Source organism: Emydura macquarii, unplaced genomic scaffold (genome assembly GCF_026122565.2).
Source record: "Emydura macquarii macquarii isolate MOO-44397 ecotype Brisbane River unplaced genomic scaffold, CSIRO-AGI_Emac_v2 contig_2681, whole genome shotgun sequence".
Taxonomy (NCBI): domain Eukaryota; kingdom Metazoa; phylum Chordata; order Testudines; family Chelidae; genus Emydura; species Emydura macquarii.
Genome location: NW_027132818.1, coordinates 1326105 through 1350866, shown reverse-complemented (window position 1 = coordinate 1350866; position 24762 = coordinate 1326105). Strand labels below are relative to the sequence as shown.

At 38.6% G+C, this 24762-nt stretch overlaps 1 protein-coding gene across 3 annotated transcripts; it reads left to right on the top strand.

Moving 5' to 3' along the window:
- Window positions 1–993: 993 nt before the first annotated feature.
- Window positions 994–12380, top strand: SLC5A3 (solute carrier family 5 member 3). 3 transcript variants are annotated; one of them, XM_067565557.1, is made up of 3 exons: window positions 994–1955; window positions 2491–2621; window positions 9837–12380. In XM_067565557.1, exon 3 carries the CDS (start codon window positions 10158–10160, stop codon window positions 12297–12299), a length of 2142 nt encoding a protein of 713 aa, XP_067421658.1. In that variant the 5' UTR covers window positions 994–1955; window positions 2491–2621; window positions 9837–10157; the 3' UTR covers window positions 12300–12380. The 3 variants fall into 3 exon arrangements, with proteins under 3 accessions (XP_067421658.1, XP_067421657.1, XP_067421656.1); XM_067565556.1 differs by having other exon boundaries at window positions 3391–12380; XM_067565555.1 differs by having other exon boundaries at window positions 2491–12380.
- Window positions 12381–24762: the final 12382 nt, after the last annotated feature.

Genomic DNA, 24762 nt, shown 5'->3' with positions numbered 1-24762 from the left:
GTTTTTGATTATAGGAGAACAGGGGATACTAGTTGGAACACTGAGTTAATATTCTGGCCTTTTACTGCTGGAGTCCTGGCTTCAAATTTTGACTTGAGTCACAAATGAAAGTTTGACATTGTACTATTCCCATTGGACACTAGAAAAAGTCTAGAGGTTGGCATAATCAGTCCCTTGTACAAGAGAAGCACCAGAAGTGAACTTGCTGGTACTGGTAGAGCTCTAGGGAGAAATTCAGATAACCAATATCTGTTCTATTCATAACTCTAGCTATTGCTCCGATTCGTCAACAGAAGTTGTTTGGAATGTAATGAGCATTAAGATTGTTTTCCTAGGAGAAACACAACTTAAATAATGACAGTGATATTACTGTGATGTAATAATGTCTGTCTTCACCTCTATGTGGGCCTCTAATATGAGCATGGGCTCTGTCTTGCGCTCACTAAGATTATGTAGTTCAGGGATTCTATGTAGTAAATAGCAAGAATTTTGTGGCACCTTAAAGACTAACAAATTTAATTTGGGCATAAGCTTTCATGGGCAGAAACCCACTTCATAGGATGCATGAAGTAGAAACTTCAGTTCGGTAGGTATATATACACATGTAAGGATGGGTGAGTTACATCACAGTGAGGAGGGCGAGTGTTAAGGAGGTTAATACAATCAGGGTGGATGAGGCCATTCACAACAGTTTATGAGAAGGTGTGAATGTCAAAAGAGGGTACATTATTTTTTTGTAGTCGGCTAGCCATTCCCAGTCTATATTCAGACCTAGTCTGATAGTGTCAAGTTTGCATATGAGTTCCAGCTCTGCAGTTTCGTGCTGGAGTTTGTTTTTGAAGTACATTTTATTTATTTAAATTTATTTATTTAAAATTTGTTTATGTAGTAAATAGTTTGGGGTAGTACCTGTTGCTATACTTCCTGTATGGTTCATTTTTTCCCCTTTTCTCTCTAACCCCCTCCTCCACACCCCTGTTAATTGTTTTAACTTTTATTTGTCTATACTTGTATTGCATACAATGCAAGCTTCTTTGAGCCAGTCTGGCAAGTAGAACAATCTTGATGTGGAGGGGCCACCTCTAGGAGTCCGAGGGCAGCTCATTTGCTCTGCCTCTCCGTGACAACTGCCAACAAGGATGTCAGTTAACAGCACTACTTAGACTTAGTTGGAAGAGTGGCTTCAGCCAATCACAGCTCCCTGATTTTTACTATGTTGACCAGAAAACTTGTTAAAATACTTTGCTCCTTTTCCCTGTCAATCTTCTGTTTACTCTTCTTTGGAGGCTGTTGTCTGGGGTCTCCTCTTGTCTCACAGATCAGGCACCTCACTCTACCCCTATCACCTTCTAGCTTTTTCCACCACTGCTGTGAAAACTTGCCTTTCTTAGCTCTTGATCCTAGATAAGCCATTGCTTTGTCCGCTGAAGCGGGACCCCTAATGATATGGACACTTAGGCACCAGTAGCTAGCTTTACACAATTGACTTCCTTCCTGTCCGCTGAACCGATATCAGATTCTATCTGTCCACTTGGGCCACCACTAATCCCAGCTAATGACCTGGGCAAAAATTTTCAAATTTGGTTGCCAAAAACTGGCTTAATTTTCAGAGCTGCTGAGCATTTGCAGCTCCTGTTGACTTCAGGAGGTGTAGAGTACTTCTGAAAATTGTCACTCTTGTTTGGGTATTTAACTTCAGGCAACAAAGTACAAAAACTTAATCTTTTATGATTTTCATTAAAATGTAAGCAAAATCTTGCATATTACTATAGTATTTCTAGAGTCCTATGTTATGTAACTTGCACAATTTTTTTTCATAAGCAAATGCCTTTTGTTTTAATGAACAGATGGGGGCCAGAACCTGTCTCCTCAGATATGAGGGGTTTTGGGAACATGGAGAGTGGTGAGGATACAATATCTCAATCCTGGAGACTCATGGGGGAAGGAAAGTGAAGGTAGCTACATAAAGCAGTTACTCTTCTGCACTTTCTTGGCTCTTTCCTGTAGCACAGCTCCAGCAAGAGCTGTATTGCTGTTGTCTTAGTTCTTCATAGTTATCTTGTGCCAGCCATGGTTGCACGGCATAAAATATCTGTGGGACCAGCAGAAGACTATATTGGGGAGAGTGGCAAGTCCCTGGCTGCAGCCCTTCTTTTTCCCCAAACTTTTCCACAAGCCTGACACTTGTGGCATATTTACAGGGTGTTCAACTCTCCCCACGGCCTATATCTGTCAGGTTTTTCTGTCCACTGCCCATTATTCTTAGAGGCCTGTTATCCTTTGAGTTTGCATGTTTAACTCCTAATGTTATTTAGGCATATATATCAGTATAGCAGACTGTTCAGGTTACACACTGCTACAATAAAATAATTGCGACTTGGGGGTTTAAAATATGGTTATGTTCAGAAAAGTGACTATTAAAGCACTTTCTTACTCAATAGTTCTGCTTCCTGTACTTATTACATCATATCTATTTTTTTTACGTTGCAGAGCCAACACAGTTATGAGAGAGTGAGCCAGATTCTATTCTGGTTTATGCATCGACAGAGCTGATGAATGAGCCAGGGAAAAAAAAATCACAACCTGACTCTTTTAGGACCATGCTGATATTTGCAGTGCTGGTGGGTAGGAAAAAAAATCTTTATTGTAAACGGCTTTTTTTGAAACGTTAAGGGAGACAGGTGAAACCCAACAACAGTGCTTTGAGTCACTTCATCCTTGAGTTTCACTAGGCCATATCGCTTCAAGTTACTACGTGATACATTTGCTTGTTATATAGATAGAACTCCTAAGTTTGTCTACAGTGTGTATTTAAAATTGCTATGCTGCATAGCATCTGTACAAAATGCAGTATGCTACCCCTTAAAGACAAGTCTGTGTGTAGCTTACCAGAAAAGCAATCTGATCCATAGAGGTGTTTCACTTGTCTAGATTCTCATTCAAAAATACTCTGAAAGGAAAAAAGAATGTATTATGCAACATGTTCTTCTGATGCTGCAGTAAGTTGAATAGTGTAGGAAAGTTTTAGGATAATAAAGATCTTCACTCCACAAAAAGTGGATTAACTGTTAATGCTAATATGGACTTGGACTCTAGCTACTAGGTTTGGTAGTGCCTTTTCCTGGAAATGGGGGCATTAATACTTTGGAAACGTTTTCAGTTATGTGAGTATTGAATGTGGTATTCATGATCCATTTCTCTGATGTGTGCTGGTGAGTTTATAGGAGGCAGTTAATGCATACTTTATGAAGAACCTGAGGGGTTGGCAAAGGTTAAATGCCATTTCCAGACAAATATATTTTAACTTCACAAGGCTATGCACAAAGGTGTGCATTAACTTGTTAATAATGAATGCATACATTTGGAGATAATAACATGTGTCTCCTGCAGCTATTTGTACCTGAAAGAAAAGCTTTTATTTTGGAGAGATCACTTTGGAGAGTGAGGCGGATGCTTTGGATATAGTTTCTTCTTCTTAAGTGTTGCCAGGAGAGACCACATCATCAATGATAAAAGGAAAAGGAATACTTGCCAGCTGGAAGAAAGAGAGAGGGGGAAGCAGCATTTAAGGCTGCAACTGTGGGGTTTTTTCCCCCTGGACTGTTTAAAAAGCCATCTATCAGAAAATCATGCTGGGGAAAGCTTCCTTTTAAAAGAGTGACCCGACAGTACTGAACTTCAGTTGTGACCAAGCATTTTTAAAGAAGTATGAATAAGGCCTGAATTTCTATATGGTCTTACTTTTTTTTTTTTTTTTGTGGGACCTGATTGAAACTTGGTGTTCAAAATAGCTGTTTGTTTTTGTTTCTGTAATAAAAACATAGATGTAATCTTGGTGTCAACTGCTAGCTGCCATTTAATATACTAATACAGCATCAAAGTCTTATATGAATCCTTCATAATTTGTGCTATAAACTGTAGTTTTCTTACCTATGACATTCCAGACTTTAAAGTGTTGGTTGGATTATCTACATGAACATCTGAGACACGCAGGTCTTAGACTAGTGATTATGTATAAGCCATTTTCCTATTCTAATAGCAGGTTAAGTGTATGTTCTTATAATATTTCTGCCTCTGTGTGCCCTATAAATCCTACCCCAAATCTGTTATACCATATTTTATATCCCTTTTGAGACATTGCCTTTAGCTAATAAACAGCTTTTTTGGGGAGGCATACTAATATTTGTACAGAAATCTCAACCTGTTCCATGACATAAAGGAAAAACTTTCTTGTACCTATGATATGGCCCATTTGGGGTAATGTCTTGTACCAGCTTCTTATTAAACTTAATTCCAGCATAACCCTGGAAATCCTTACTTTTTCCTTACTGAAACAAGTCTCCTTCCTTTGTTTCCCTGATCTCGCCCAGCAAATTACCCTCAAAGCTTAACCAGGCCGAACACTGCAAACCCGGATCTTAACGTTGCAAAAGTGATGCTTTTAAAAAGTAGCTATTTAAGGCATGGTTGGCCCTGCCTCTATTTGCCAAGTTCTCAATAAGTTCTTAAAATTTATAACCAAAATAAAATACTGTGTCAGTTGTGACATATGACAGTTTAATAAAGGGCAAGCAGTCCTTCATAAGGATTATAATCCTGTTTAGCGTTCACTACATGATGCACGCTAGCTGCCTTTTTGTATCCTGTTACAGCACATCTGATTTCATGTAACTGATTACTGCTATCGATCACTTGCAAAAATACTGATTATACTACAGAGGAACCATTTAGAGTGTCAATGTCACCAGTTCAGGTCCAAAACTTATTTCAGTAAGACAGTCGGACAAGGAACTAAAATTTTACTCTTCTCTTGGCTCATCTCTTAATTGATTTAAGAGAAATTATGCAAGTAACCCATTGTATCTGGGAGTGGTTGCTTTTCTACACTTTTTTCTTAAAATAATATTTATATGAAAACTTGGTGTTAATGTTGTACTGTAATTACATTTGAAATTTAAAAATATAATAAAAGAAGCACTTGCAGCCAAGAGTAGTGTATTACATTCATATTCAGAGGCTTCATACAGTTTGGAAACATTTACAGTGTAGTGTCTTGTTTAGAACTAAATTAAACCATGGAATAGACCAGTTAATCTGCAATGCCTTTTGAGGGTGAGTATAAATTCTTCCTTCTGTTTTGTATCGCGTCTCTGTAGTCTCTCCTTATTCTTGGATATAACTTTAGTAGAATGAGTCTATAAATATTCTCCTATGTAAAAACTGAACATTTTCTTTGGTTCTGAAATACTTTATTTTTTTGTGCGATGTTCCACTTATAAAACAGCCAGTTCATACGAATATGCAAAAATTGTTGAGCTTGGAGTGGAATTTTTTTTTGTTAACACATCTGCTGTAGTGAGAAGTGCACATTCTCTCATGAGCAGCATGGTTACCTGTAATGATTTCCTGAAACAGCAGAAGTGTGGACAATTTTTAAAAAATCATTTAAGGCAGTGTTTCTCAATGACCAGTCCATGTCCTGGAACCGGTCCCTGAGATCTCCCTAACACAGTATAGGAAGGCTGAGATCTCCCTGACACAGTATAGGACGCCGGTCCCTGGAATCAGAAAGGTTGAGAAACATTAATTTAAGGCACTCATCTGTACTTTCAATCTTAATTCAAAGTATGTTAAGATCTGGGATTTTTTTTTTAAAATTAATTTCACACAACGAATGCTAAATCAGAAACCCAAAGAGTGCCACCATGTGATATAGTTTGAGTTGTAGATGTGTAACATCAACCTTTAAACCATCTTTGTTTTCAGGCTGGATTTATTGGTATGCTTTGGCAGCTTTGTTATTTCAGAGCAGTCTAAAGCATCAGGAGCATATTGATTGGTTAAATGATATTTACAGCTACTCTGTATCAGTGGAGCAGCACAAAACATCCAGGCTATGCTAGTGAATCTGGCCCATAATTTCCACAGGCTGCATCTATGGAATTTTTAACATAATGGCAGTTGGGACTAATCCAATGGTAGTTGAAGGCCAGATAATCTATCAGTGAGAACTCTTGACATGTACAGCTCCTTCGTGCCACTGACTCTCTTCAGCTGACAGAATTGCACGATCCAAATTAACAGAAGAGGGAAGTTGATGATTAATATCAAAGATGGTAACTCAATCAAATGGCCGTATTTAAGAGTAACCTGAGCTATAGACATGGCCTTCTCAATTTTATAATAACTGGCTAAAGTAGTAATTAATTCATTTAGTGTAATTGCAGTCTAACTTTATATTTAGCATATGAACCTGGGGGGTTACAGAAAAGAACCTGCAGGATACAGTGGACAAGAAGCTGGATATGAGTCAACAGTGTGTCCTTATTGCCAAGGAGACTAATGGCATAATGGGCTGCATTAGTAGGAGCATTGTCAGCAGATCAAGGGAAGTGATTATATCTATTTGTTTGGCATTGGTGAGGCCTCATTTGTGTTCAGTTTTGGGCCCCCCACTACGGAAAGGATGTGGACAAATTGGAGGGAACCCAGAGGAGGGCAACAAAAATGATTAGGGGGCTGGAGCACATGACTTATGAGGAGAGGCTGAGGGAACGAGGCTTGTTTAGTCTGCAGAAGAGAAGAACAAGAGGGGATTTTATAGCAACCTTTAAGTACCTGATGGGGGGGTTCCAAGAAGGATGGAGCTTGGTTGTTCTCATTGGTGGCAGGTGACAGAACAAGGAGCAATGGTCTCAAGTTACAGTGGGGGAGGTCTAGGTTAGATATTAGGAAAAGTTTTTTTTCACTAGGGGGGTGGTGAAGCACTGGAATGGGCTATCTAGGGAGGTGGTGGAATCTCCATCCTAAGAGGTTTTTAAGGTGCGGCTTGACAAAGTCCTGGCTGGGATGTTTTAGTTGGGGTTGATCCTGCTTTGATCAGGTGATCGGACTATATGACCTCCTGAGGTCCCTTCCAATCCTAATCTTGTATGATTCTATGAACAAAATTGCACCAATTTTTAAAACATAGGTAAAATGTGCATTCTTGTGGTAAAATCATTTGGGACAAAACAGATTTGAGTATTAAATTTCTTAGTTTAATTTTAACTCAGAATATTGAACTCACTTGTAAATTCTCAGAAAACTCATTGTGCTCAGTAAATGTCTTAAATTTGGTAGGTAGGAAGGACTTGCTGTTCTTTACACAATAAATAGGCTTGGCAGAATTCAATTTTTTTTTTTTTTTTTTTTTTACAAATACTGATTAGATATTTTTTAGATTTCAACTTACATTTTCACAGTTGCAGAAAATATATGGGGGGCAGATTTATTAGATAGTACAAATTATTAAATAGTATAATAGTAGATGTTGAGATTCAAAACGTTAAAGCTTTATAACTTAAAACACAAACTGCGAACATCATATGTCAAAATATACAAAGTAAATATAATTAAATCCAGTTTTTTTCAAGCAGTATTTTCCTGACTTTGCTTAGCTGTGAATTTCAGATATTAGTTATGGAAATACTTGGTTTGCATGAGTGTAGAGAAATTGACATTTACAGATAAACTTGGAATGATTAGGTCTTTATCAAGAAACATAAGCTGAATCCCTGCATTAGGCACAAAACTCATCCTTATCTTCACTACAGAGTTGATTCTCATTAATGTATCCCCTTCTATGGCAGAAAGAATCATCCGAGTTTCAAAGGGTCAAAAGTAGATCACAGGTCTACTGGCTCCTAGAAACAAAAGCTCAGTTTAGGACAACCATATGGAACTGTATCTCAAATGTCTATCTCAGTATTTTAGAATTGTCCAACATCTGCTTATTTTAAAGCATCTATAATGTGCAAATACCAATGAGGAAAATATTTAGTCTGGATTGGTGTGACTTCTACAAATGTCAACCACAACCTCACATGGAACTTCTTTTTTCACAAATAGCTAAATGAAGAGTTAATTTCTCCCTTTCCTACATAAAATGATTACTAGTAAAACAGAACAATTGCAGATTAATCACTAAAGGATGTAGTAACAGTTTTGACTTGAAAATAGCTGTTATTTTTAGCTGTATTCCTGTGGCCTTCTGTGTCTTTATAAAACCACAATTTTAGATTAATTTTAATTTAAATAACTAAAGTGGTGTTGGACGTAAATTATGAAAATCTGTGTTGGTGGTAGAAGGTCTGAGGTGCTTTTGTCAGGGGAACAGAAGAGAGTTGATATACAAAAACACTTTTTATTCAGAACTATCCAAACCAATGTTTTCCTTTTTAAAAAAAAAAAAAAAAAAAAAAAAAAACGAACTTCTCTGGCTGGTGGAAACTGTCAAATAGCCGATTTTGAAAATAAATTCGGCACATTTTGAGATGATTTTTTGTTTCTGTTAAGTTTTGTAATTACCAAAACTATTAGTAAACCAGATTCTCCGCCCCCCCACATTTAAAGTCAACTCATTAAAACACAACATAATTACAAGAAGTAGTGTGCACTGTATCACAAAAACAATAGAGGATTATGCACTTCTTTCTGTATGTAGGCTGAACTGGCAGATGGTAGGAGGGGTAGGAACTTGGTCTCTGTCCCTGAACTTGTAGGACGCTCTCCAGTAACCCTAGCCATGTTGTCTGCCATGGTCAACTCTCCCCTGGTTTAGATGAACTAAAATAATTGATTATGCAAAGGTAAGCTAGGTATATGTGGAGGGAGCTACTGTGCAAATCTCTAGCCCCACTTCTACTCAGCTGCTTTATCTTTTGATCTTCAGCAGCCCGTTCTATTCTAGTATTGAAACCCCATTCCCTCCCAATTCTGTCAAATCACCTCAGTCCTGATCTGCAGCTTAATTTGCTGACTCACTTTAACCAATAGGATTGAAGTATGCAAATGAACTGGCAATATTGAGCAATGACTGACTGAGTTACCTCTGACCTCATAATGCTCCTCTGTTTGCAGCCTCAAATAGGCACTCTGTAGAAATCCGGCTTTTTTCCAGTTTTCTGATTGTCACAAAAATCAATAGCATTCTTCCCATTGATGTCTAGAATGTTACCTGAACTTTTAGAATCGGTTGGATGTGCTCTTCAGAAATTACCATATAACAGACACACAGAAAAATGCCATCAAGTTGTGTTTAGGTCTTGCTTCACTTTGCCTGTTAGTGTAAATGAGCCTTCTGCCCCTTTTTCCCCACCACAGTAGTATTCCTAATACTTATTCCACTTAAAACACAGCACAATGGGGTGCAGTGCACATCAGACAAATAAAGTTGTTCTAAAACTTGTAGAATAACTTCAGTTTTACAATTAGTCATAAATTTACCATCATTTGTGGCAATGTTAGGACTTCAGTCCTGTATTAGTCATGGCAACAGGGTGGTGTGTCAAACACAGAATTGTGACATCACTTCAGGATCTAGCAAAAGAATACCTGGGCTGCTTGGGGTGGAGTCCTAGGAAAAAGGTCTAACTATGTACACTTTTTCATAATGTAAAATGTCTTCCCATGCTGATGCAAATGAGGAAGGGCTTATTTTAATGTCTTCTAAAATAGACTTTAATCCTGTGAGGATGAGGAAGGGAAATGCCTTATAAGAAATGAGAATGCATTTTATGTGGGTATTTAAATTTTTAAAGTAATTTAATCTTTATGCTTTTGTGTTGCTGTGTCCATTGAGATACATTTACCATGTCCAGATTTTCAGCTTAATTCTAAAGGGCACCACTCAGTTTGAGTATCAATTCTGTGTTCTAGCTTGCACAAATAAAATTTAAAAGGGGAAAAGACTTGTGTTCAACCACTTGTTTTGATAGACTTCAAATCGTTCTCATAAATTGAGTGAAATCCTTCTCTAATTCAATCTTTGTTCTTTTGTCTTTGCTGCCTTGCAGGGTTGGTACAGTAGGCCTCACTAGACTTAGCTGCTGCTAAGAATTTCTCCTACATCAACAGAGTTAATGCTGATGATGCTCTTGTGGAAAGTCGATTAAAAAGTGCGTGATAAGTTCTCAAATTTCCATTTAAGAAGTGGAGAAAATAAATCTGCCTTCTCAAAGTGTACCACAACCGCCACCATCAAGACAGCAAACCAAAGGATAAAGAATTTGATCTGCAGTATTGATCAGTGTAAACTGGTTCACATATTATTCTAAAGACTTGTTGGTGGGTGAAAGTTGGACATCGGCACTTGGAGGTCTTTTTGTTTATTAAAAATGAGGGCTTCTTTGGAAACAGCAGACATTGCCATTGTGACTCTGTACTTTGTACTTGTAATGTGCATAGGCTTTTTTGCCATGTGGAAATACAATCGAAGCACCGTAAGTGGCTACTTCTTGGCAGGCCGTTCTATGACGTGGGTAGCTATTGGTGCATCTTTATTTGTGAGCAATATTGGGAGTGAACATTTCATTGGGCTCGCAGGATCTGGAGCAGCAAGTGGATTTGCAGTAGGTGCATGGGAGTTCAACGCCTTAATGCTTTTACAGCTTTTAGGATGGGTCTTCATTCCAGTCTACATACGATCAGGAGTATATACTATGCCTGAATACTTGTCCAAACGTTTTGGAGGACATAGAATTCAAATATATTTTGCGGCGTTGTCTTTGATTCTTTATATCTTCACCAAACTTTCTGTTGACTTGTATTCAGGTGCACTCTTTATTCAAGAATCTCTAGGTTGGAACCTTTATTTGTCTGTTATCCTGCTTATTGGAATGACTGCTTTGTTGACTGTGACTGGAGGTCTTGTGGCTGTCATCTACACAGACACTCTTCAAGCTCTGCTTATGATTATTGGTGCCCTCACACTCATGATCATAAGTATTATCGAAGTTGGTGGATTTGAAGAAGTTAAAAGAAGATATATGTTGGCAACACCAAATGTTACGTCAATCTTGTTGACCTACAATCTTTCTAATACCAACTCTTGTCATGTCCACCCAAAGCCTGATGCTCTTAAAATGTTGCGTGAGCCAACAGACGAAGACGTTCCCTGGCCTGGATTTCTGTTGGGGCAGACCCCCGCGTCTGTATGGTACTGGTGTGCTGACCAAGTCATTGTTCAGAGGGTTTTAGCTGCAAAAAATATTGCTCATGCCAAAGGATCCACTCTAATGGCAGGCTTTTTAAAGCTGTTGCCTATGTTCATTATAGTTATCCCAGGGATGATTTCACGTATACTGTTTGCAGATGAGATTGCCTGTATCAATCCAGAACACTGCATGCAAGTCTGTGGAAGCAGAGCTGGATGCTCTAACATTGCCTATCCACGTTTGGTGATGAAACTTGTACCAGTTGGTCTGCGGGGACTTATGATGGCTGTAATGATTGCTGCACTAATGAGTGACTTGGACTCTATATTTAACAGCGCCAGCACCATATTTACACTTGATGTCTACAAACTCATACGCAACAGTGCGCCATCTAGAGAACTAATGATTGTAGGAAGAGTGTTTGTCGCTTTCATGGTAATTGTAAGCATTGCTTGGGTTCCAATAATAGTGGAAATGCAAGGAGGCCAGATGTATCTCTATATACAAGAGGTAGCAGATTATTTGACTCCACCAGTGGCTGCTCTGTTTTTGTTGGGTATATTTTGGAAGCGTTGCAACGAACAAGGGGCATTCTACGGTGGAATGGTTGGGTTTGTTCTTGGATTTATAAGGTTGATATTGGCATTTGTTTATCGTGTCCCTGAGTGTAACCAGCCTGATACCAGGCCAGGCTTCATCAAAAATATCCATTATATGTATATTGCTACTGCTCTGTTTTGGATCACTGGAATTGTGACTGTTACAGTAAGCCTCCTTACGCCACCGCCTACAAAGGAACAGGTTCGAACAACCACTTTCTGGTCTTTGAAAATCAGGCCTGTAAAAGAAAATGCTTTGAAAGGGGATCCACATAAAGTACAAGAAAAGGCCATCTTAAAATGTAACGAAAATCCTAATCATATCATGCCAAATGGCAAATCTGAAGAGAATATTAAAAATATTAAGCCTGAGGATATCAATCTTCTAGTTACTTGTAGAGAAGACAGCAACCCAGTGATTTCTGTAAGTCACTCTGAAGTTGAGACACCAGTTGATTGTTATTCAAATGGACAAGTGGCTCTCATGGGTGAGAAAAAACATGAGGAAGAGACTGATGATAGAGGTAAACATTGGGAATTCATAGATTGGTTCTGTGGCTTTAGAAGTAAAAACATGAACAAAAGAGCCATCCAAGATATGGAGGAAGAGACTCTCTGTTTACAAATGTTGGAAGAGACTCCAAAAGTTAAACTATTACTAAATATTGGACTGTTCTGTGTCTGTTCACTTGGAATATTCATGTTTGTCTATTTCTCTGTGTGAATGGTGAATTTTTAAGGGTATGGCTAAACATATAGAAGCGGATACAAGTCTCTCTGGAAATTAAAAAAAAAATATACATAACTTGCATCTCAGGCATTGTTTACTCTATAATTGTCAGCCAATTTAAAGACTATTTGAGATGTGTAATATATTAGCTCTGCTTAAATAAGGCAGAATGTGGTGGGTTTTTTTGTTTGTTTTGTTTTTTTGTTTTTTTAAGTGCAGTACTGAAAGGTGGGTGGGTGTGTGTACCAAAGAAAAAGGAGGTGGCTGTCTTTTAAAGAAGAACATTAAGGTGCTCATCCAGTATTAAAGTGAAAATAAAATTAAGTGTATAATAGCCTTGGTAATGCCAATCAGTCTAAATATTAAGATACCCATGCATAGTTATCCTCTGTATCATAGTAATACTGATTTTACCAACTTGTTGCTGCTTAATTTTGCTTGCAGCTTTTCACTCTTTTAAAAACTATGTATAAAAAATGGGTGGTATTTAAATTCCACAATTCATTTATACTCAACAAAAAGACAGTGTTCTGAAAGCACTTATCTCATGTATTATTTTGGAACATGCTGTGACTCTGCAGCCGCCTTCCACTCTCCTCCATAAGATTAGAAACCAAACATGCTTAAAGTTAATTTAAATTTTTTGTTTTTTTTTTTCTATCCATATTAACCACTGGTGTGGTGAGAGATTTATTTATTTTTTTTTTTTTGGTTTAAATTTTTTTAAGGGATGGGGGGGAGCAAGCCTGAGATGATAAACTGAAGTTTGCAAAGTTATACAGAATGTATGACCCAACTGAGGGAGGAAAAAGGGATGGATACTCTCTACCTTACATTTTTAGTAAATGTGGACCAAAACAAATATTCACTCCCACCACATTCCAAATTCCTCTAACATTATTTGTTATGTACATGACTAGAGTTAGCCTGTCCTTAGGGAACAAGCTCCAGATGGATGCTATCACTTGGAAAAAAGAGCTGCCCAAGAGTTACCCAAGTGTAAACTTGAATATGCTTTAATAATTGGACTTAAAAAAAATTAAATCTCTGAATTAAACCCTTTCCTCCACTGGCATATGCAAAAAGAAACCTCTAGCAACCCTATCACCAAGCTAGATGCAATGCAGTCTGTTAAATGTTAACTAATATGTATTACGGATGTTTGTTTTGTATTACTGTTTTGGAAAAGGAAAATGGAAACAACAAATATCGAGTCCGTGTTTGGCACAGTACTTTCATTCTAACCTCTTCCGTTAGGAAATCAGTATGAAGGATTTCACATGGGGAAGGAAGTGAATGTAGTGGTTAGCTTCATTGTCATCACCTGGGCTTTTCTGAGTATGTGGAAAAGCAAGACAAGCTTTTGTGCTTTAGCAAAGCACCCTCAAATTACAGGAATGCACAAAAGATGAGTTTATGGTTGAAGTTTTTTTCTCCTAGGGACTGTTACTGGCAACTGTATTAAACTGTGACTATGTCTGCAAACCCTTAATTATGCTGAATAGCCTGTTGATTTCAGTGGGACTAGTAGCAGAATAATAGAATCATAGAATATTAGAGTTGAAAGGGACCTCAGGAGGTCATCTAGTCCAACCCCCTGCTCAAAGCAGGACTAACCTCAGCTATATCATCCCAACCAGGGCTTTGTCAAGCCTCAGCTTAAAAACATCTAAGGATGGAGATTCCACCACCTCCCTAGGTAACTCATTCCAGTGCTTCACCACCCTCCTAGTAAAAAACTTTTTCCTAATGTCCAACCTAGATCTCCCGCCCTGCCACTTGAGACCGTTGCTCCTTGTTCTGTCATCTGCCACCACCGAGAACAGCCTAGCCCCCTCCTCCCTGGAACCCCCTTTCAGGTAGTTAAAGGCAGCTATCAAATCCCCCCTCGCTCTTCTCTTTTGCAGACTAAACAAGCCCAGTTCCCTCAGCCTCTCCTCATAAGTCCTGTGCTCCAGCTACTTGGTGTGAGTAAAACTGTAGGTTAATGGAATCTGGGTTGAATCTAATTATTGACTGCTGGAGGAAAAACATCTTGCTGTATAGTACTCCAGTGGGTCACTGAACAGCTCTTGGTAAACCAACAATAACCAGATTATCAGATGGAACTGGTAATTTACCATACTCTTTTGAAATAGCAATTGAGGCTGGTCTGTGGATTTGAATAGATGCCGAGATGTTCCACAGCAACTACTGCTTGTTATCAGCTTTGTTTAGATCTTGCACTTGGAAGCGCTGTGGATAGCAATACCGTGACAAGCATATGAGCTATGTTTTTTGAATAGTGTAGATGACTGCGGGAGGCTTGATTTGGATATTGCTGTGTCAATGTGTGCAAAAGATATTGTAGTTTTTAAATGTGTTGCTTCATACAGAAAAATATTTTCTTTTTAAATGATAAAATCTTAGTGCATGAAAGATGCTGTAAAAATGGAAACAAGCTAATAAGTTATAGTTACTGGCGGTACAATGGGGAGGATAACAATATTGTATACAAAGGGAAATGAACATAACTCTTTACCCTGCATATAAACAGTAAAAAGATTGGATGGGTTTGCCCTAAATCTAGATGGATATAGCAGAAAGAAAAGGGGGATGAAAAACTCAGAGAGCCTTTTTCCCCTTTATGTAGTGCTATGGACCTAGAGCTTCCATAGACCTTGTCAGGGCCTGGCTAAAATGCTCCGTGGCCCATGTGGGGGATATGGTCTGCCAGCTTTGGGATCCCCTTCTAACCCTGCATATACTTCCATCAGCAACTGATATTAGAGAGTTTGCTTACTGGCCCTTTTTTAAATCTAGTTTTAATGAATATATTACCACCTGACTCTCACAGGTAAGCTGGCTCAGGGACCCTTTGCTTTACTGCCACTGCTTCAGTCCTCCTTACTTCTTCCCTAGGATGCCTCCTCACCACAGTAATGGGGCCAGAAGTATATTGCTTATTTCCACCTAGATAAACAGCAGGCTGACTAATATGGTCTCTTCCCTAGTTCCGTTGCCCCAGATCAGTTCTTTTCTACCAACCTCACTTTCACATATTTATTGCACAATGAGTACATGGCACCAGGAACACTTATGATCAATTATAACATTTTAACCCTGTAATAACATGTAATGCTCACCAAGAATTAAGGCTGCATTATGTCTGCACTTCAAAAGATCTGCAGTTAATGTACTGGCACATGTTTGACCATACTTTTAATACTAAAATACATAGTTTAATTAGCTCTATTCAGTTGTAGCTTTACATTACAATTTTTTTCATACTAAAAGTCCATATTAAACTTTTAGAACTAGTGTATTTCCAATAGGGATCAGTCTAGTCCTGTCACTATGTAGCTCTACAGAAGTAAGACAACCTGTTGTTGGATTAATTACGGTAATGGGTTGCTGTCATAATTGGAAACTCCATTGATAAAGTGGCTATATTCTCTCCCTATCTTCATAATGTACTCTTAGGAAGCTTTTTAAAAGAAATTACCGTCCACCTGTCTTCATACTGGGCTTTTTTGAGCAACTAGTTTCCCCGCTAACCTTGGTGTAATTTCTTCATATCCAAGCAAGCTCAATTTCTGCATGTTAGCTGTCACTATAGAACTTGCTATTGTTCTTCACTACACATAATTATTACACACCCTCAATTTGTACTTGATACATCTAATAGATGATAAAATTCACATACTTTTTAAAATAACCTGTTTGACCTGTAATTGAAAACACTAGTTCAGTCTTGATGTCATGGTTATCAGTGAGGTAAAGTGTTGCTTGACCACATTAGCCCATGTTCAAGTGTCAATATTACCAAATATTTCCAATATTTATATGGAAACTGAATCTCATTGGCTTTCCTCTCCGTTGTTCCTTATGTCTCCTCTTAGTAACATTCCTTCCAGGATATTTTGTAATGCTTCTGAAAGGTAAGAAGGTCAAACTGGGGGATGGTACTACAGTTGGCCTTTTTGTAGCTGCCTAAATTAATGCAACTCAGCTGTGAAGAACACACCTATTTCATTTTTTTAAAGAAATCTCAATCTATGCCATAGAGAGGGAACATTTAACGTCTTTAAAAATAGGCCTATTAGATAGATTTCTCTTAAAGGGTCTGGAACTGGCTCTTATATTAGATTTATACTATAAGACTTAGGCTCTTATGTTGCAGCCTCAGTTATGGGGTAAAATATTGGTCCACTGAAGTCAATGGCAAATGTGGCCAGAATTTCATCTACGATGTCTTATGGCTGTTAATGAGTAGAGATGTTTTATTTTGCTTTAAAAATAATACTAATGGTTTTAATTCTGTGTACTGTAGAATCATCCATGTTAATACAGAAAATATCCTTGTGTTGCAGTTGTATTATCTCAAACTTATATGTGTATATTCTTATACTGTGCAGTGCTGCTTAATCTTCTGCTATGTAATGTCTCCCAGTTGTATGAAAGAGGGTAACTTGACAAGGTTTTCTAACTTCATTTTGATATGTATCAGGAATGTTTTCATGCATAGAAGGCAAAATCCAACGCAGTAATCAATAACCCTTAGCCACTATTTTAACATTCTAAGGAGCTCCTAGTATTCAGGTAAATGTGAAGATCTGTATTAATAGTGAGCTTGCATTAAGTTGCTGAACCACTGTAACAACTTAATTACAGTCCTTTTGCTACTTAATACAAATACCACATTTGATGGGCAAGAACATTGTAATTTGGACTATGCCATATAGTATGTAAGAAATTGCTTCAGGGTTTTTATAGTGTAAACATGCCTCTGCCAGTCTTGTGATTCATGATCACAGCAGAAGAGAGGTGATCCCAGATTAGATGTAATGTTGTTGGTTTACAATTAACTCTTGAGTTTGCAAAACTGTAAACATAGTATCTCCTATAACAGGTTACTGGTCCATCATATTTTTGTATCTGGCTTCTCTTGGTGGCCCAGTGCCTGTTGCATCAGAACAAAGAAAAACCTCTACAGTGGACTGGACCAATTGCCACAGAGATCGAGATTGAGTTTTCCTATCCATCCCTACATAATTGGCCATTTATTGCCTTGAACTTTGAACCATGGCATTTGATAGCATCTGTTTTGACACTTCTAACTTAATTTTAAATGACACCCTTTTGTTCGCCTTAATTTGTTTCTTAATTTTCTCCCACTGACTTCCTAAAGTGTCTTATTTAAAAAAAGAAGGCTCCTTGAAAGTTTTTGCAACTAATTGTGGAAAACTTTCCCCACTGTTTTGCAGACGATTCTGTTGAGGCCATTTTCTGCCAAATTTTTTCTTTTAGCTTTCACTGATATTCAGAAAGAAATATGAGAATTCAGTTTACCCTTTGCATACTTTCTACCACTCTACTACTCTTTTCTGCCTTTCCTCCACATCTTCTCCCTCCACCTCCCAGTACCATAAAGGCCAGCATGATACTTCTGGTGTGAGTCATATAGGTACTTGTACCTGGCTAGTATGAAGGATTTCCCTCAAGTTTTTAGAGGTGGGTGGAGTGGGGATAGCCATCAGAAGATCTCTGCTTGAGCACCCAAAGTAAAAGATAGTTGCACATTTAAAACGTAGCTTTATTTTTTATATTCTTATCCTAAGTTAACAGAGTTGTTGATCGGGAAAATCTTTCAGGGAAAGGGCAATGTGGAAGAGGTTTGAAAATATTTGGAGTCATTAATCTCTAGCGTGTCTCTCACAAAAAAGAAAAGTGAGCGACACTTTGGAATTGGTAGTGTATAATAAAGCAAAAATACTCGTGTGTTAATTCAGTATGTGTTATGTTCTATGCCCTTAAACTTAATTGTTTTGAAATTAATACTGAACTTGTTACATGTGATGTTTTAAAGTAAACAAATGTGTGTGCAGTGTTTTTAAAGGGGTGTGTTTTTTTTTTTTTTTTTTTTAAGAAAATGTGTATAATTCAGTGGTTTAATGTGCTTTAATTAGGTTAGGGTAAAGAGTAGATATAGAATGTATATATAAAAATCTAGGATTTCTGACTTTTGCGAGATCTCAAAATACTCGTTTGCAAAATGGTTGTTTTTTGTCTACAAACACTGCTGGGTTTTTCTTTATGGTGTTGGTTTAAAAGGCATTTGCTTTATTTTTGTTCTACTGTCCAATAGACTATGTAGTGACATCTTCTGACACTTTTTAAATTATAAGCTTCACTGTGTAAAGTCAAGACACTCTGAGCAAAGATAATGGTGTTTTATGACAATTCTATGTCTATAAATACATGTTTTTAAATGAGGTGATTATTAAAAAATAGTTGCTGTGCAAAACATTAGTAGTATTCTTCAAGAAGAAAGCAAATTCTTTAATATCACTACAGAAATCTTCATTCATCATATTTTTAAAGCACAGTGTCAAAGTGATGCTGCTTTTACCTTGTATATTTGATATACCTTTTTTAGATTTCTGTGAAATACTTTTCTGTTTTTGTTGCTGTTGTATTTTCTGCAGCTTTTATATAAAATACCAGTTAATGAATTGCCTTACTTTTAATTATTCAACTAAAATATATTGCAGACCAAAACCAAATGATCTCATATAGCAGTTGAATCCTGCTTTTTCCCTAGCCCCAGACTGTTTGTGGAATGAACCAAATGGACATGCAGATCAGGCTAAGCTAGCTGGGTCCAGATCTCTCTCGGTCAAATGTTGTTTAAGGGTCTATCAAGATCTTATTAGAGAGAATACTTTAAACATTCTTGTAGTAGGAATATAGATTTAGCAGTGTAAATGAGATCAATATAGCTTAATTATACTTGTAAATTGTTACTGTCCATATCTACAAGTTTAGAAATGATGTATGATAAATTAATTTTGGTCTAGTGTATAGAGTATTATATTGTTATAAAAACTTTTGAAGTAAAACTGATGCAAATTCTTAATTCTCACTGCTGACCCTGTGTACACTGTTTGCATATTATGTTGCCTACTGAATTTTTGTCTTCAAACTAAAACTCTTATTAGAGAGTATGTGGATTATTTCAAACTGTTTCTTGCAGTTTACATTCCTTTACTGTGGCATTTTGTCCTATAAAAAGTATTCTGTACGAAGTTTCAATAAAAACGGGAGGAAAAAACCCAAACCAGGGTATTTCTGAAATTATTTGAGAAATTGTAGATACCTTAAGTTGTCATATGTTTTAACTTCATTACTAAAGTCAATGTGTAATAAGTCTTGTAGTTTCCCACTCTTCACCCACCACTAAAATGCAGTCCTGTCTGGGGTGGAACTTTGTGACCATTTAAATAGTAATCCAGCCCAAGAAACTAAGAATATCCCAGTCTACTTAAAACTCTAAGAGGAATTTTGGTAGGCAGAACATAGTTCTGGAATTCTGCCAGAAAACAAGAGGTAACACACTTAGCTTGGCACATGTATTGCGGCCCCCTCCTTCCCCCCTCAAAAAAAAAAAAAAAAGCCACGGGTGCAGGGTTTGATTCAACACAGTCACCTCCCATAACTTGAAGACCAGGACACTGGTAGCAGAAAGCTGCATGGAGTAAGTTGCTGCACTGCAATGAAACTGCAGAATCTTATGTTGGTGTGCCCAAAGCTAGCAGTGCTGTCCTATGTGAAATAGTGCTGACCCAGGAGAGGAGGTGGACATAATCTGCACACCAGCTGCCAACTTGCCATATTTACCTCATGGGTTCTTTTAGAAAAACTCTGGGGGAAGACAGTGGTGGCAAATAGTGGTGTTTTGCTTTTATTCTTCTGCTGGTGATGTGGCTGACCTCTTGGCTTTCACTCATCCATCCCTGTGCCTGAAACAGTGAGAATCCCAGGATGTTTTTCTGTCTTATCTGAAAAGCACAGTTTAACTGAAACGTGTTGAGTGACGTTTCTTTGAGGATATTGTCTCTACAGAATGAAAGGAATGAGTGACAAATTTGCATCATAACATAAATCAAGTTTATAATACTAAAAATAACCAGTAACTATTCTTAACATTGATACAACTATAAACAAGTTTCATAAGCTTTATTTAGCAAGAATATTTTTGTTCTGATACATTGCCCCTAACTATTGGAGAGGAGGAATTAAATCAAGGAGAGTTCTCAAGGTTGAGAAGATGAATATTGGGCTCAGTTTTACTCATGCAATTTGGTGATGCAAATGTAAGCCTTTTGAATAACCCCCCCAAGATGATTCCCACTATGGAGCTACTATAATGGCTCTCATAGTACATTCTGGTCTCTGATGTATGGCACATCCAGCACTTGACCGCTATCATGGACACCTTGGGATGTGGAACCATGCATAATTCATTAGACTGAAAGTTTATCCAATTGATGCTGCAGAATGGCCAAGCCCAAGGAATGGGGGCGTTATAAAGGTGATTCAAATAATTTCATTCAGACCAGGGAATCTGGTTCCTAATATCTAATGATTACTAGAGTGTGGGGACCACTACCATCATTTTCTGCAGAATCAAGGTTTTGAAGTTTAACTTTCTGGCTGTGTGGCTGTGAATATAAACTAATGTAGCTTTGTCTTCTGGAGGCCACAGAATACCCATGCCTCTGCTGCAGACGTAACCTAAGTAGCTTAAAGATGGAGCTTGATAAGTTTGTGATGGGGTTGCTTGCAGTAGCAGGGGACTGCACTCTGACCCTTCCAGTCCTATGGTACTGTTCTGCTCAGAGCTTTCCTAGATTGCAGCAGGGTGGAAAGTGATGTGAACATGCCTCACATACTGCAGATGCAATCAAAACCAAATAACCCTGGGCCTTTGCTACAGAATTTAGGTCCAGTTTGCCACAGAGCCAGAGCACATTGGATCTTTTTGGAAATTAATGACTGACTTTTACTGCCAGTTTCTGCGCTCTAGAGCGAGTAAGCACTGAATCAGACGGGCAGGCTTCTGCTCAATGTTCTTTCTTGGATTGTTGACTACAAGGCGCTTCTGTAACTAGCATAAGAAGCGTGCCTGCCCCATGTCCTGTATGTGTCTGTCCCTTCCTCCACTTCTTGCTTGCTTATCCCTGTTCTAATTTTACATGATTGATAAAAGACTGTACTGTGGACTTCTTTCATGCTGGGAATATTAAATAGCCTCCCAAATGAGCATGTTCTTGTAGGAGTGCTTTTCTACTTGCTAGATATAATTACAAGTATGTGGCTCTCCTGCATGGTATAAATATTGACCTAAGAGGACTCGACTTCCTAGCCTCCTCCCTTTTTAGAGCCATTATAGGATGACCTGAAGCAGTCTGTGCATGGAATCGCTTTCTGCTCATTCAGCTGACACCCGTTCCATACAGGGGTGTGCATGGGGGGCAAGCAGAGGCAGGCCCCCCCCCCCAGTAATTGGCAGGGGCACAGAACTTCTCTGGCCCTGTCGCTGGGGTAGGGGCACAGAAAGTGCCCCTCCAAAAGCAGTGAAATTTAAATTCCTTCACTAGCCCTTGGTTCCATATACAAAAGATCCTCTAAGAGGAGACTGCATAGAGGTTGGTGAAGAGAAAGGGGAAGCAAGGTCAGGGTGGGTGCAGTGCTTCTGGACTAGTATTTGACTGTGGTTATAAGTGAAATCTCAGGCTATTTATAACTTCTGGGCACATGGGGGTACTGAAGCCTTTATTTAAACTGTTTGTGGCTTCAGTGTTTGTGAATGGTGCCAAGTGACAACCCTGGATGCTGTCTACAGAACTATTACGTGGGCAGAAGCAGTATGAACTTTACTACCATTTAGTTTCACTCTAAGTTTTCCAAGGAACAGTTCTCCAAATAAGTATAGTGCCTGAAGGATTTTAAGAGTTCATGTCTTTTTTTAGCACACACTACATAGCATTATTACTATCTAATTACTCGCAACACCCTAATGAGGGTAGGTAACAATCCTTATTTTATAGGTGGAGGTTTAGGGGAAGCTAAGTCAAAAGGCTCTGACTTGACTGGCTATGGTAGAGTAATGAGAGTTTGGATTACAATCTAGGTCACTTAGACTATGTCTTCACTGATGGCAGCAAATTTGCTGCCATCAGATTGACTTCTCTGGATTGACTGAGTGGTCAGTGAAGACCCGCTTAGTCGATCCAGAAATCGACATATTAAGACCACCCTCTCAAGTGGCGTAGTGCTGTGTCGACGGGAACACAGTTCCCGTCGGTGCAGTGAAGACTGCGCACAGAACAGAAGCAGAGAAGTCGGCGGGAGTTACGCAAGTTTTTTGCATAGCTTGCGTAACTCTGGCCGACTGCCGCCGAATCTGGGAGGTAAGTGAAGACAAGCCCTTAGTTGCTGTTTCTAGTGCTTTCTGCATTACAACACTGAGCTCCACTCTCACCCTTTCCTCATATCCTTGATGCTAGAGCCACACTGGCTTGTCGGCCAGTTAGGAGTAAACTTTGGCTGCAGTGGTTGGTGCCTAGACATTGCTATTCCCCATATCCATAACTGGTCTGGCCCTATCAGGAAAATCAAAGGACCTGCGTTGGTGGGTATCAGGGTTACAAAAAGTCAGTCATCCCACTATCACCCAAACCGTAGAGGACTGTGTAAACCCATGATCTTGGAGGAAAACTAGTGGCAACCTTTCAAAATCAACAATTTGCTTACATTTTCAAAGTGACCCCCACATACAGAGCAATTGCAAAAAAACCTAAATTAATCCTTAATATAGAACACTCTGGCTTCATTTTTGTAAGGAACTTTATCTTGAAACTCCATTGAGCTTGGAAACTGTACGATGCTACCAGTCAGTAAAGTGCTAATCTCTAATCGCACCTATAAAAGAGCTGGAAGGAATGCATATTTTGAAAAAGTGAGGGAGGTTGAGGAATAAATTTATCCCATAACTTAAGGGTTTTTAAAAATCGTATTTTAAATGCAAAATTAACAGAGGGAGGATACGTAAAAGAACACTGTAGTTAGATGTGCTTATCTGTCTAAAAATGATCAGTTCAGGCCTCTTTGAATTGGCGCTTTGTCTAAGGGTCTGGCATTTCACATAAATGCGTAAAAGACCACTTTTATTCATCGACCTGACAGATTTCTTCTGTGATAATTTTCTGATCCCCATGATAGCTTCCACAACCAAGTAGCATACAATGGGAGGAAGGTTGGAATGGCAACTCCTGCTTTCTAAGAGTGTATTTCCAGCTTTTCACCTAAAGAGATTCTAGCTTTCTAAGTATATTTTTCCAGTCTGGTATTGGAAGCTTTACAGGTGCTCTGCAGTTCTAAAATATCCAATCAGTTTCATTTAGACTGTGTTCTTTTTCTTTGCTTTTCTGAAACGGCTTATTGTTTGTTTCCATTGTTAATTAGGATGGTAATGCCCTGAGTTTTCTGCACCAGATTCTGACATCAGATGCAAAACAATTTGACTATATCAATACTTCTATGTCTGCTAGCACAAAATTATTACTTCCCCCCTCCCCCCTCTTCTTAAGGCCAGATCTATGCATTACATCACGAGTCTATAAAGAGTTATCACCTAGCAATTCTGTATGCTGCCTTTTGGCCTACAACACACACTCTCTGTAAAACTGCTGCGGCGGGGGTTGCAAGCCACTGATACAGTAGAGAAATCCTGGACAAAAATCTCACTTCAGACCCAGTCTTACAAGATGATCTGCACAGGCAGACTTACACCTATGCAGAGCCTCAGTGGCTTCAGCTTCGTGCTCTGTTGAGGTCAGTTGACTTATATAGGGGGATGACTATAGGCTTAGGGTGTTAAACACCATAGTGATAGGTGCTATACAGAACTCTGTTAGTAAATGCACTATAGGCTACTTTGACTTTGAGAACTCTGGACTTCTTCGCACCAATAAGTTAAATATGGTGAGTGTACACTATCCTTCAGTGAAGTTAGGAAAGTCTAAAGTTAGGAAAGCTTTGTCTGCGCTAGCATTTTTGTCGGTCAGGGGGTCTGTAAAAAACATTCCTCTGATCAATGTAAGTTTCACGGACAAAAGTGCTGGGTGTGGACAGTGCTGTGTCAGCAAGGGACTCTCTCCCATTGACATAGCTACCGTCACTTGCTGGGGGTGGTTTAATTATCTGGAAGGAGAGCTCTCTTCTGTTGGCATAGAGTGGCTACATAGGAGACCTTACAGCAATGCAGGTCTGTAATGTAGACTTAGCCTAACTTGTTGAGGAATGGCATAATTGCTGAAAGGGACACTGCAGGCAATTTACTCAATTCAGTGCAGCTACCTAAACTTCTCAGGTACCTAGGACAGCTATGCCATGCAGTCCAAATTTTGAAATGTTGACGTTTTCTGCAAAGCACAAATTCAGAGTTTTCCCTATCTCAGCCCTGTCACCTGTCAGCATTCTGTGTATTCACTTCACAAGGAATCCCAGTGCTAGAGGACTTTTCCATGTGGGTTACAAAGATCCACTTGTGGCATATATTTTTGCAATTTAAATTAGGCAGTCATCATATAAGTCACATGGTGACCATTTTAGATATGTATTTGAGAAGCTT

Bases quoted from the DNA above. Each gene is read 5' to 3' on its own strand.
- SLC5A3 (XM_067565557.1), top strand. From the start codon at position 10,158: ATGAGGGCTTCTTTGGAAACAGCAGACATTGCCATTGTGACTCTGTAC.